The sequence below is a fragment of the Lathyrus oleraceus genome, chromosome 4, assembly GCF_024323335.1.
Source record: "Lathyrus oleraceus cultivar Zhongwan6 chromosome 4, CAAS_Psat_ZW6_1.0, whole genome shotgun sequence".
Lineage (NCBI taxonomy): Eukaryota > Viridiplantae > Streptophyta > Magnoliopsida > Fabales > Fabaceae > Lathyrus > Lathyrus oleraceus.
The window spans coordinates 482,582,795-482,597,740 of record NC_066582.1 but is presented as its reverse complement, the minus strand read 5'-3'; the positions used below and the strand labels follow the sequence as shown (position 1 = coordinate 482,597,740).

At 34.2% G+C, this 14,946-nt stretch overlaps 1 protein-coding gene across 1 annotated transcript; it reads right to left on the bottom strand.

Annotated features, from left to right (window-relative positions):
• Positions 1-874: 874 nt before the first annotated feature.
• Positions 875-2,260, bottom strand: LOC127076380 (probable sphingolipid transporter spinster homolog 2). The gene is made up of 4 exons (XM_051018015.1): positions 2,115-2,260; positions 1,715-1,817; positions 1,572-1,634; positions 875-957 (listed from the first exon to the last, which is right to left on the bottom strand). The coding sequence occupies exons 1-4, from the start codon at positions 2,160-2,162 to the stop codon at positions 908-910; spliced, it is 264 nt and encodes an 87-aa protein (XP_050873972.1). The 5' UTR covers positions 2,163-2,260; the 3' UTR covers positions 875-907.
• Between the last annotated feature and the right edge of the window lie 12,686 nt (positions 2,261-14,946).

The following is a 14,946-nucleotide window of genomic DNA, read 5'->3' as shown; positions in this document are numbered from 1 at the left end:
CTGTCTAAGGTATACGAAATTTTTTGAAGCTTTTGTTTTAAACCACATTTTTTCCAGGTTTATAAACCAGAATTTCTACCTGTTTTCAACCAGATTTTGACAGACAATTATCACATTTTATATATGCCATTTTGGCCTTTTTTCTACCAATTTTTGGCTAACAAATATATATATATACTAATTCAAACCAATTTTGCCTTAAATGTATCAAAATATATACAAATTTATGTACACATTTACAAGTCATTACATATACTACAAATGTACACATTAATTACACAAATTTATGAACAAACATTGAGCTCTATCATGAATTGACACCACTCCTCTTTGATTTCGTCCACTTGATCCTTTGTATAAAATGCACACTTGAATTCCTCAAAGTACTACATAATAATATAACATATTTTGAATTAATTCAAACTATTTAATTATATGAGATATGTGTAAATATAAAAATAACTCATAAGTTAGAAATAAATACATCGGTGGGAATCTTTAATCGGCCCAAAGCAAGAGTATCTCGCATAAACCTCAACATAAAATACCCGCAATCTATTTGATTACGTTGTTGAGGACACTACATATGAAAAAAAAATATATGGATTATAAATCCTAAGTTTTATCAAGTGTCATCACTAATATAATAAAAAATGTGGTAATTAAAAATATACCGCCACTTTAATCCATGTAATGGAGTTGGCGCCCCTCCTTGAGGTTTGGATATCTCGTTGGGCCCGAAAAGCTTGTAGGACGCTAATAAAATAAAAATGAAGCAATTAGAACAATTCACATAAACTAAGAAAAATTTTGAACATTCTCACTTACGTGTCAATTAGGTGTAAAACTTCTTCTTGAGGAACTCCAGATTTACCCACTTTGTAAATCAAGGTTAAAGGTAGTGTTCTCACTTGGAAGGTTCATGTGATTCGTTGTTTCCGTTTGAAGCCTCCGCATCTGTCCATCAAATAAGAGAACTTTGTTAAGCCCAACAAAGAGATATTGTGAATCAGAAGTAAAAAAGTAGAACAGTTCAAAGCCCTGTTTACATTCAGACAATAATTTCAGTTTTCATTTTCTAAAGTATATGTTCATTTTAAATTATTAACAAGACTGAAGATTCACATAGTGAACTATTGTGATAGAGAGAAGATGGAAGAGAAGCTAGGAAGAATGCATTTCTAGAAACAATGAAAACCGTGTTTTACCATTTTCAACATTTCTGTAATTGCTAGATCTATTTTCAAGAAGTACATTTAGTAAATATGAGAATTACAACAATACTAGAGATAGGTATAGAAAAGAAGAATCATAAATACTCTTAATTAAGCAATACAACACAATAAAAAACTCAGGTAAACAAACTCAAAGGAGCACAAAGAAATAACACAAGTACATTTAGTAAAGATCTCAAGTAAAATTTCTTGGTTTCTGTATGAGTAATGTAAATATTAGTGTAGCATATCCCACCATTTAGTAACATAACGTGTATATATATATATTTTAAATTATATTTCAAATGGGGGGTATGATTATATCCTGCCAAAATTATTCTAAGAATATAATAGTACCTTGAACTCCCAAAGTAACTGTCTCCAGTGCCGACACTTTCTTTGAATCAGCGGGGACAAAACCTGTATCCCCACAAGTGGTTTAGAGATGAGAAACAATACCAGGGAACCACAATAAATCAATGTGAGATAAAAATGCGCACCTTTCAACTGCAATGGCTTCATAACAAATCCCAAAATAGCAAATGGAAGCATCAATATTGCCTCCACCCAAAATGCATAACGCCAACCAAAATGACTTCCAACCTGTTTATGAAAAAAAAGAAGATAAAATCAGAGGGAAATTCAAAAACAAGTAAAAAATGACAAATGAGGAGAAAAATGTTGTTTCAAGTTTTTTGTAAACAAGGTACATACTCCCACTCTACTTTTAATTACCTCCCCTGCTTAAGAGATGTTGTATATGAAACGAAGTCAACTTTTTAAGTTTTCAAAAAATTTGGAAGCCAATATTATGCTGTCATCCTTTTTTTTATAATCTTTTCTTGTATGTATTATTACTGGAACAAAATAATAATGGTATTAAACTAAACAAAAACTTACCAAACCACCATAGACATAGCCAAGTGCATATCCCCCTGGTATACACATGTAAAATATAGAAAGCCACGCTGTTTTCTGATACAAACATCAATATAAAAAAGGTCAGCGCCATAAAAAAAATAGACAGCAATCACAATACCATATACTATTCCAACTGTCAAGAATGGTAAAGAAAACATCAGTTAGTTTTACTATATTATATTTACAAACCACTAAAATGTTTAATGGAAGACATGGGTGGCGACCAATCTGCAGACCACAAGGGCATGCGGTGGTGCAGATCCAACAACAAAAAGGAAGGTTGAGATGGGAATCGAACACCATGACACTTTATCAGTTCAGCGTGAAAATGTAAGAACTGATGTAAGGGAATGGGTGACCCACAGTGACAAAATTTCGATTTGACGTTTTCAATGTCCCTATAACCGCTTTTGACCCTAAATTTCCACATTGTGGAGAATTGCAAAGCAGCTATTACAATGACTGTGGTTTAAAACCTTGATAAGCAGCAAGCACCATTAAAGATACATCAAATAGAATACAAATGCAATGAAAGAACAAACAGCAAAAGAACCTGACTAGATAATCCAACAATTTCCTCAAGGTCTTGAGATCAGAGACGAGTTGCTTAGTCTGTTTCCCCAAAGTATGCCAAATTGGATCCAACTGTCTCCTGACAATCTCATCAAACGACTTGAACAACCCATTCTCCACAGTCAAATCCTCCACATCAACCTTATTCGTCTTCCTCATCTCCTTCAAGCACGCACCCATAACTTCAACAATAGCCTTCTGAATCCCCATCATGTACTTACTCATCGGAACCCTAATATCGACAACATCCGGCAGGTCCTGCTCAAGCTCCTGCGAAACATAAACCTGAAATCTCGGCCAAAGATGCAGCTTACGAATATGCAAACACTTCATAGTTCTCTCCGCCTTCGCAAAACCCGAAACCATCGCTTGTGGCCTATCGGAGAAAACACGAACAAACGCACTTCGATTGAGAGAACGAAAAATCCTAACAATAAAAGCTTCAGTGGAAGTCTCCGAAACGGAATGAGCGTTGAGGATGATGAGTCCGGAGATAATTGAGGCAGGTAGTTTATTAGTGAGAAGATCAACGATGAGGATTCTAGGGGTAATGAAACAGACGGAGCCGGAAGAGTAGAGGGAGTGGCGGTGGTTAACGGGGAGGTCGGCGGTGATTTCGACGGGGACTTGGTAGAATTGGGGGTTTAGGGTTTTGAGATGGAAATTGATTTTGGATTTGAGAGTGGCGGAGGAAGGAGATAGAATGAGAAGTGTTCCCTGAGAAGTGGAGTGAAGAAGGAGAAGAGATGAAATGAGTTTCGATAGAGAGAGACCTGAAGAGAGAATGACGAGACCGCCATTGGTGTCTTCGAGAAGCTCTGTGATTATGTGTTCGTGGAATTGAAGACTTCCAAAAGCGCTTTCTAAAAGCGCTTAGACAGCGCTTTCCAAAAGCGCTTTCTAAACCCCCCCTTAGACAGCGCTTTTGGTTTTAATTTTTTTTTTAATTTAAAGACTTTAGACAGCGCTTTATCAAAAGCGCTGACTAAGGTCTATATTTAAAAGCGCTTTCAAAAAGCGTTGTCTAAGGGGGGGTCTTAGACAGCGCTTTTAGAAAGCGCTGTCTAAGACCCCCCCTTAGACAGCGCTTTCATTATTTTTTTGGAACATTTTCCGTGTTTTATTTTAATTTTAACCTTAGACAGCGCTTTCTTTTAAAAGCGCTGTCTAAGATGCGCTGTTAAAAGTCATTTTTGGCGTAGTGTAAGGGGGGGTCTTAGACAGCGCTTTCTAAAAGCGCTGTCTAAGACCCCCCCTTAGACAGCGCTTTCATTATTTTTTTAGAACATTTTCCGTGTTTTATTTTTATTTTAACCTTAGACAGCGCTTTCTTTTAAAAGCGCTGTCTAAGATGCGCTGTTAAAAAACCTTTTTGGCGTAGTGCAAAACGTTAACAAAATCGTTAATTTTGATCATTCTCTTTAAAATATAAAATAATTTTTTATTGATGTTAAATTTTATAGAAATGATCTATATGATAATACATTTCAATCCAACGGTCAATTTTGTTATTTGGGCATAGGGTAAAGAGTTATCGAAGGTGTTATGTGACTATTTTTGATAGCTTAGTGTCATTTGATCCTGACTTTTATGTATCTCTTAACGTTTTTCATAAAATTTTGTAAAACGGTTTTTATGTATCTCTTGATATTAAATTTTATAGATATGATCTATATGATAATAGTTTTCGAACTAGACTATATATATAATCAATAATAGACAAATTATAATTTATAGGAAAATAATTATATAGGCTTAAATGCATTTTTGGTCCTCCTAATTTGGACGTTTTAAGTAATTGATCATATATTACAAAACTTACGATTTTGGTCCTTAAAAAGAATCAATTAAATCACAAAGATGACTAGATAATTATTAATTAATATATTTTTAAATGAATTAATATTTAATAAGTTGAATTGAAATATTTCTACTAATTAATTAATTAAAATTTTGGGTTTAAAGTCATTTCTTTATTACCAATGCCCAATATACATATTACATTTTAATTTCTGTCTATTGGATTTATAAACTCTCAAATTATTTCTAATCAAAATTATGTAAGATTATATTCTAATCAATTTGTGTTCAAACATGTCAATCAACCAATGTTATTTAATTGTGTTCGTCACCTTGTCTTCCTCTAATCATCTTCCCTAATTTTAATGTGAACAAGGTACTCGATTGATTCACGGTAAATTGTCTTCCTTAATTTTAATGTGAACAAAAACAAAATGTTAGCATCCACACATGAAATGATCCTATTGTTTACTATAGAAGTTAACTACAAGGTTTGTATTATTATATGATTATGCCACATAAGTTGTCAACTTCTCTTGTTGAATTACTATAGCAAAGAAGAATTTAAAATTTGATTAATGACATTCATTGTTTGAAAGCACTTCAACTTTTGCAAAGCCTTAAATTGATCCATTTTGATTAAAGCTAGATAATATATTGGTTCAATGTTAGAACATATATATTAGACAGGATTTCAAAGAGAAGGTATTATAAAGACTTCATGAGATACTTATAGTTGGTCATCGACAATGTTGTTAAAAACATACCTAAAAAATACTTCATCCGTCTTTTTCAAATGTTTTTTATTTGAAAAAATCTTATTATTTTTAATTGTCATTTATAAAGTTTAAGATAATATTAATTATATTTTGTCAAAATTAATAGTTGAAAATATAACAATAATGATTAACTTTATTGATATATGTAAAAAGTCAAAAAAAATAACACTTAAAAAGATACATGAGGATTAACAGTATTCCGTGGTATAAGATACTATTGAGTTGACAAATGAAAAGCGGTGAAATAAAACAACACAAATTCTCTAACCATCATTGATCTTTGCTTTGACTGTTGAAGAAACTCTACCCAACAACTCTATATTATAAAAACATAATCATTATTTTTTCTTCTTCTATTCGTTGTGCGTTAGCAGAAATCTTAAGTATTGCACATAGCATCTTTCTTGCAGTGGTGTTAGCACTAGTACTAGTAGTGTTACTTCCATGCAATATCATCATCCTATTATGAAAGAGAGAAAATAAAAATAGGTTTGAGAGAAAATAAATATATCTGGGGTTGATTGGCATGCCTAAATATAAATTGGTTAGAATATAATCTCATATTATTTTGATTAGAAATAATTTGAGTGTTTATAAAATTAATAAATACAACTTAAAATTAAAATATAATATGTATATTGGGATTGGTTATAAAGAAATGGGTTAAAGTCTAAAGACTCAAATTTTAAAAGTTTTAATAAATTAATTAGTTTAGAAACATATTAATTCAACTTATTAAATATTATTTTATTTAAAAATATATTAATTAATAATTATCCTAATCATCCTTATCACCTAATTAAAAAATATTATTTTATCCCAATTATTAATGTCACGTCTGCAAAAGTGGAGGGAACCATAAAAATTCAAAGTACATCAAAATTAAGGGATAATCTTTTGATTTTTTGAGGTTGCTTTGGATTTTTACGTGAATTGTGCAAATAGTAGTTTGATATGGATTATTGTTGATTATGACTTTTTGATTCAAATGTTAGGGTTTCTACACTTCAAACAATAATTTCTTTCGCTTTAGTACCTACAAACTTTATATTGATTAAAACCCATGTAACGAAGTTATTTAGAGAATGTTGATTAACTCTATCTCGAAAAAGGTCGGGTTCTTGGGGCAACAAATACATAAGTTTGGGTGATATTGTTATCTTGTTAAACTATATTCTTAATTCTATACCAATTTTTATTCTTTTTTTATTTTCCTAAAATGCATGTTAAAGTGTTCAAGAGTTTTGCAAGACTCTAAAAATGTTTGCTTTTGAGAGAAATTATTGGAAAAAGATAAGATTTCTTGAATCTCTTTGTCGAAGGTGTTGGTGTAAACCCTAAAGGCCAATACTTTTGTACTTGTATCAAATTATTTATTAATAATAAAAATGCTTTTTCTTTATTATGTTTGTTTAATAAAGTTCCTAAAATAGTTAGTCCGTTTAATGTATCAAGTGTGACTTAATCATGAGATCCCATTAAACATAATGACATTATTCTTAAAGTATCTGTAGTCGAGCTTTGTTATGAAGTGGGATAACATTAAAGCATTAAGACTATTATGTATATAGACTGATGATCGCATCTCATGGATCATGGATAAGGAGTTATCAAGTCTTAAACATAGGTATGAATATTATGAGTAATATTTATACTGGATTGACTCGCTATGAGAATACTACATAGAATGTTATGCAAAGTGTCATAAGTTCTTCTCATGGTGATAGTGGTGTATACCTCCCTTCGACCTGAAACCACTATGGACCCTAGATGTAGAGTCGAGTGCTTTATTGCTGATCAAACGGTGTTCATAACTGGATGACCATAAAGACAATTGATGGATACTCCACGAAGCATGTTAAGGGACATGAGTGACCTAGATGGAATTTGTCAATCCTGCGTAACAAGATAAATGTATAAGGACCCAATATTGAACTGGACAAGGATGACATGGTCTATGTCTTGTGTTCAATATAGACATAAGGGCAAAAGGGGTAATTGTACACCCAAGTATTATCACAAAAAGGGATTTGTTAGATCACATGACATTTTCGTGTCTTGGGTAGCATTGATGTGTTGCTAGATACTACTCACTGTTTATTATGTTAATTACGTGATTTAATATAATTGCCAATATCGTAAAAACCTACAGGGTCACACACACAATGACAGATCGATGAAAGACAGAGTAAATAAGAAACATTGTAAGGTATGCTGCACTTAAGTGAATTGTAGAACATCGTAAGGTACGATGCACTTAAGTAGAATATGAAATATGGTAAGGTACCACACACTTAAGTGATTTTTGGTATATCATAAGATATGAGCCGCATACACTTAAGTGGGTTTTTTAGCTTACATCTCATACAGGTGGTTCTATAAATAGAACCCTTGTGTAGAAGCATTTCACTTGATGAAACTTCATTTCTCTCTCTCTCTCTCTCTCTCTCTCTCTCTCTCTCACACACACACACACACATACACATACACACACAGACACACATACACACACACACACACACACACATACACACACACTCAAAGCCTTCATTCGTAGCAGCTAGCACTGAGACTGAAGGAATTCATTCGTGTGGACTGAGTAGAGGCGTTGTCACCATTCAACGCTCGTGATCACTCCTTAGATCTGCATCAAAGGTTTCAATCTCCACAAGAAGTAACGGTTTCTATCACTGATCATGCCCATTCGTAAGGATCACTAAGAGAAAAAAAAAATTAATTTCCACTGCATTTTGGATCGTAATTTTCCTTCAGTGGTATCAGAGCCACTTACGAAACGATGCATCTGATAGCTGTTTATTTTCCGTATTAATACGATTAAAAGACAGAATGAATTAAATAATAAACGAGTAATTAAATTTGGCATCATGTGTGTACGATTTGGATGATTGATGTTGACCATGCTTCGGAATCCGACGTTAGTATGGTGAAGCAGCGATACATTGATTGTCCATAGGTTACACAAATGAGATCGATCAATTTATATATATGATATAAGTGATTCTGATGAAAAATATGGTATATATGATATACTGTTTCTATTTCGTTCATTCAAACACTTAATGATTGATATTCCTTTGAGTGATCAATGGTCATTTGCTTCGGAATCAGACATTAGTATGGTGAAGCAATGATATGTTGATCAATCATACTGAATTATCAATCGAGGTGTGTTCGACGGTATGAAATTGCTGCATTAGGGTTCATGAAGGTAAAGGGTTGTGTTGTCAAAGATTTATGCGATTAGGGTTGTGACTGCACAAGAGTTGTGCTTTAAAGTGTCAAGTGTTGATGCGAAAAACGGAACCCCCGGCTAACTCTGCGTAGTGTGATCAATCGTCAAAATTTAATTTGGTTTATTTAATTAACAGAATTTAAATTAATAATAATAATGTGTTTATTATTATTGTCTTGTGGTGATCAGTTATGACCTTGGTTTTCCTTTATTTTGTTTTTTGGGATTTTAAAATACGGCATACGTGTCGTGCCTCTCTTTTAATCTCTTAATGTAACTTCTTTTATCATCTCACTCCCTTGTATGTAAAATGAGTTTCTTTCATGTAATATAATATTATGAAGAAAGAGAAGAATACAATATCAAAGAAGGACAACCTTGAAGATCTTGCTTGGAGAAGCTTAAATCGTTATTAGGTTAGCTTATGTTCTCTCATTGGCTTGGGAGAACAATTGCTTTAGGGGTCATAACTGTTTCATTTTGTATGTATGTTGATGCATGTGAATAAATAAGCTGGTGGGATCAAAATAATTGCAAATTCCCTCAAATTAAATATTAAGTTTATGCTTTCCAAGTTTTAGCACTCATCAAGATTGGTATCGAATAATGTAGGTTTCGCCTACGCGAGGTACATGTTCTATATTAGTAAGGTACAGTGGGATAATTGTAATATCCAATTGCTAAAACAATGGGTCAAACTTAACTAAACAAAATATAATAAGATTATATACGTTTAGAAGCAAGAGTTGGAAATGATCCATATGATGGATTGGAATAAGGAGTTATTCACCCAACTAAAATATTCGAGAGTTGTATAAGATACAATTGGAAGGAGTTCCTACCTAAATAACCTAGTTTTGTGTAATCCGCATACGCGGACTTAAAACAAAGTGAAATGTGGATCTCGACCCACTAGAAAATCTTCCAACGGGATTTTCCGAATCAAATGGTGAGGGCCATTTGTTTTGAGTAAAATAGTGGGAGCATATTTAGTTAAATGCCTAATTAAATATATTATTTTAATGATACTTATATTTTCATATTTTTCATGTAGATTACCATGATAACAAACACTCCTAACAACATTTTGCGATCAATCCTTGATAAGGAAAAATTGTCTGGGACAAATTTTCTGGATTGACACCGAAATCTGAGGATTATCCTCAAGCATGATAAAAAGATGTATGTCTTGGAGAAACCTATTCTTGAAAAGGAACCTCCTAGTTCTGCCCCTAAGACATAAAGAGATGCTTATAAGAAGCATATCAATGATTCCAATGAAGTTGCTTGCCTCATGCTAGCTACCATGAACTCGGAGTTGCAAAAACAACATAAGAACATGGTAGTGTTCGATATGATCGGACACCTGAAGATGCTCTATAAAGAGTAGGAAAGGCACGAAAGGTTTGAAGTTTCAAAATCCCTTTTTTAAGGCAAGTTAGCTGAGGGAGCCCATGTAAGTCCCCATGTGCTCAAGATGATTGGGTATGTGGAGAACCTTGAGAGGTTGGGTTTTCCCCTCGGAAAGGAACTCGCGACTGATTTGATCTTGCAATTGTTTCCAGAGAGCTTCAGTCAATTTGTACTTAATTTCAACATGAATGATATGGACAAAACTCTTCCTGAACTACTAGGCATGTTAAGAACTGCTGAGCAGAATCTGAAGTCAAAAGGGAAGTCCACTCTGATGATCGGAAATGGAAAGAAACAAAACAAAAGGCCCACCAAGTATGGTGGTAAAGGGAAAGGCAAGGAAGTTTCCAAACCCAAATCCACTGCACCTGCTTTGAAGCCTAGTGGAGGCATATCAAGGGATGGCACTTGCTTCCATTGCGGTAAAACCGGACATTGGAAGAGAAACTGTCGAAAGTACATAGAAGATAAGAAGAATGGAGCAGAGACTTCAACTTCAGGTATTTTTGTTATTGAAATTAATCTATTTACTTCTGCATCATGGGTATTAGATACTGGATGCGATTCTCACATTTGTACCAATGTCTAGGGGCTAAAAAGGAGTAGAGATTTGGCAAAAGATGAAGTTAACCTACGAGTTGGAAATGGAGCAAAGGTTGTTGCTTTAGCCGTAGGAACTTATGTATTGACTTTACCTAGTGGTTTAATAATTTAGTTAAAGAACTGTTATTATGTACCTGTAATTAGCAGGAATATTATTTTTATTTCTTGTTTGGACAAGTTTGATTTTTCATTCATAATAAAGAACAATTGTTGCTCCATTTATTTGAATGATATATTCTATGCTACTGCACAAATGAACAATTAATTATATGTCCTTGATCTTGAAATGCCTATTTATAACATTAATACTAAAAGGATGAAACCTAATGAGTTAAATTCAACTTACCTTTGGCATTATCGATTAGGCAACATAAATGAGAAACACATTTCCAAACTCCATAAAGATGGGCTCTTGGACTCTTTTGACTATGAATCATATGAGACATGCAGATCTTGTTTAATTGGAAAGATGAAAAAGTCTCCATTCACACGAAAAGGTGAAAGAGATAATGATCTTTTTATCCTCATACATACTGATGTATGTGGACCACTGAACATACCGGCCGTAGGAGGTTTTCAGTACTTCATCACATTTACTGATGATTTCAGTAGATATGGTTATGTGTATTTAATGAAACATAAATCAGAGTCCTTTGGAAAGTTCAAGGAATTCAAGAATGAAGTACAAAACCAACTAGGTAAGAATATTAAAACTCTTCGATCAGATCGTGGTGGTGAATATTTAAGCCTAGAGTTTGATGACCATCTGAAAATGTATGGGATTCTATCCCAACTTACTCCTCCTGGAACACCCCAATGGAACGATGTATCTGAGAGAAGAAATTGAACCTTGTTAGACATGGTTCGATCCATGATGAGTCACGTCGACTTCAAAACTCCTTTTGGGGACATGCACTATTAACAACAGCTTACAAACTTAGTCGTGTTCCATCCAAAAAGGTTGAGAAGACATCATATGAGATATGGAGTGGTAAGAAACCATATATGTCTTATATGAAGATTTGGGGTTGCGAAGTTTATGTGAAACGACAAATTTCAACTAAGCTTGAGCCCAAATATGACAAATTCTTATTTGTGGGGTATCCTAAAGAAACAAGAGGATATTACTTCTACAATCCTTCTGAGGGCAAAGTGTTTGTTGCTCGAACTGGAGTCTTCCTAGAAACGAGTTTTATTTCCAAAGGAATCAGGGGGAGAAAAGGAGAGCTTGAAGAAATTCAAGAATCACAAAGCATTAATACACCTATGGAGGAATTAGATCAGGAAACGCAAGTAGTTGTGGAAGAGCAACCTGCTCAAGTAGAACAAGACCAACGTAGGTCAAGTAGGATACGTGACCTACCTAAGAGATATAGATATCTCATAACTGATCAAGGTGATGTATTACTCATGGATCAAGATGAGCCTGTGACCTACCAAGAGGCCATAATTGGTCCTAAGTATGAGAAGTGGCTAGAAGTCATGAAATCTGAAATGGATTCCATGTACATAAACCATGTTTGAACCTTGGTAGAGCCTCCTGTAGGAGTTAACCCAATAGGATGCAAGTGGATCTTCAAAAGGAAGACTGACATGGATGGTAAGGTACATACTTATAAGGAAAGACTGGTTGCAAAAGGATATAAACAAATTCACGGGGTTGACTATGATGAAACCTTTTCACCAGTTGCAATGCTTAAATCTGTTCGGATTTTACTTGCTATCGTTGTATATCATGATTATGAAATATGACAGATAGATGTCAAAACTGCTTTCCTTGATGGGGATCTTCTTAAGGATGTGTACATGATATAGCCGGAAGGATTTGACATATCATAAGAAGCCCAAAAGATATGCAAGTTACAGAGATCAATCTATGGATTGAAGCAAGATTCCAGAAGCTGGAATCTTCGTTTTGATGAAATAGTAAAACAATATGGATTTATCCAAAATGAAAATGAGTCTTGTATCTACAAGAAGGTTAGTGGGAGCATGATCGTCCTCCTGGTATTATATGTAGATGACATATTACTCATTGTAAACGATGTCCCTACCCTGCAAAAAGTAAAGACTTGGTTGGGGAAATGCTTTTCTATGAAGGACCAAGATAAAGAAACCTATATATTAGGAATCCGAATCTATAGAGATAGATCATAAAAACTGACTGACCTAAGTCAAAGTACATACATAGACAAAGTTCTAAGACGCTTTAATATGCATGATTCCAAGAAAGGATTCATACCTATACAACATGGCCCGTGTCTATTAAAAACACAACCCCCTTCAACTAAGGAAGAAAGGGACCGCATGAATAAGATTCCATATGCATATGCAATAGGATCTATCATGTATGCCATATTATGTACTCGACCAGATGTCTCGTATGCTTTAAGTGCAACGAGTAGGTACCAATCTGATTCCGGTGATGCCCATTGGGTAGATGTCAAGAATATCCTTAAGTATTTGAGAAGGACTAAGGAATCATTCTTGATATATGGAGGTCAGAAAGAGCTTGTTGTAATTGGATACACCGATGCTAGATTCCAGACAGATAAGGATGACTTTATATCATAATTTGGTTATGTGTTCTACTTAAACGGTGTCACTGTGAACTAGAAAAGTTCAAAGCAAGATACAATTGTTGATTCTACAACTGAGGTTGAGTATATTGTTGCCTCAAGTGTGGCAAAGGAAGTTGTTTGGATTAAAAAGTTCATTAGTGAATTTGGCATAATTCCTAGCATTGCGGATCCCATTAATCTCTATTGTGATAACAATGGTGCTATCGCACAAGCTAAGGAGCCTAAATCTCACCAACGATCCAAACACAAACTTAGGCATTATCACCTCATTCGAGAGATAATAAATAGAGGAGATGTAAAAATATGAAGTGGGATAACATTAAAGCATTAAGACTATTATGTATATAGACTGATGATCACATCTCATGGATCATGGATAAGGAGTTATCAAGTCTTAAACATAGGTATGAATATTAGGAGTGATATTTATACTAAATTGACCCGCTATAAGAATACTATATAGAATGTTATGCAAAGTGTCATAAGTTATTCTCATGGTGATAGTGATGTATACCACCCTTCGACCTTAAACCACTATGGACCCTAGATGTAGATTTGAGTGCTTTATTGGTGATCAAACATTGTCCCTAACTGGATGACCATAAAGACAGTTGATCATGGGTACTCCACGAAGCATACTGAGGGATATGAGTGACCTAGATGGAATTTGCCCATCCTGCGTAACAGGATAAATGTCTAAGGGTCCAATATTGAACTGGACAAGGATGACACGGTCTATGCCTTGTGTTCAATATAGACATAAGGGAAAAAGGGTAATTGTACACACAAGTATTATCACAAAAAGGGATTTGTCAGATCACATGATATTTTCGTGTCTTTGGTAGCAGTGATGTGTTGCTAGATACCGCTCACTGTTTATTATGTTAAATACATGATTTAATATAATTGTCAATATCATGAAAATCTATGGGGTCACACACAAAAGGACGAATTGATGAGAGACAGAGTAAATAAGAAACATCGTAAGGTACGGTGCACTTAAGTGAATTGTAGAACATCGTAAGGTACGGTGCATTTAAATAGAATACGAAATGTGGGAAGGTACCACACACTTAAGTGATTGTTGGTATATCATAAGATATGAGCCAGATACACTTAACTGGGTTTTTTAGCTTGCAACCCACACAAGTGGTTCTATAAATAGAACCCTTGTGCAGAAGCATTTCACTTGACAAAATTCTCTCTCTCTCTCTCTCTCTCTCTCTCTCTCTCTCTCTCTCTCTCTATCTCTCTCTCTCTCTCTCTCTCTCTCTCTCTCTCTCTCTCTCTCTCTCTCTCTCTCTCTCTCTCTCTCTCTCTCTCTCTCTCTCTCTCTCTCTCTCTCTCTCTCTCTCTCTCTCTCTCTCTCTCTCTCTCTCTCTCTCTCTCTATATATATATATATATATATATAATTATATATATATATATATATATATATATATATATGTATTATATATTTGTCACTCACTCAAAGCCTTCATTCGTAGCAGCTAGCACTTAGACTAAAGGAATCCGGTCGTGTGGACTGAGTAGAGACGTTGTCACCATTCAACGCTCGTGATCACTCCTTAGATCTGCATCAAGGGTTTCAATCACCACAAGAGATAATAGTTTTTATCACTGATCATGCTCATTCCTAAAGATGACTAAGAATTTTTTTTAATTTCCACTGTATTTTGGATCACAATTTTTCTTTAAAAGGTGTGTTGGTCAAAGAAGGATAAATATTTGACGTTAGAGATATGTATCGTGGTGATATTTTGTCAAATCTGTCACTAGTGGAAGGTCACCAAGTGATAGATTTGA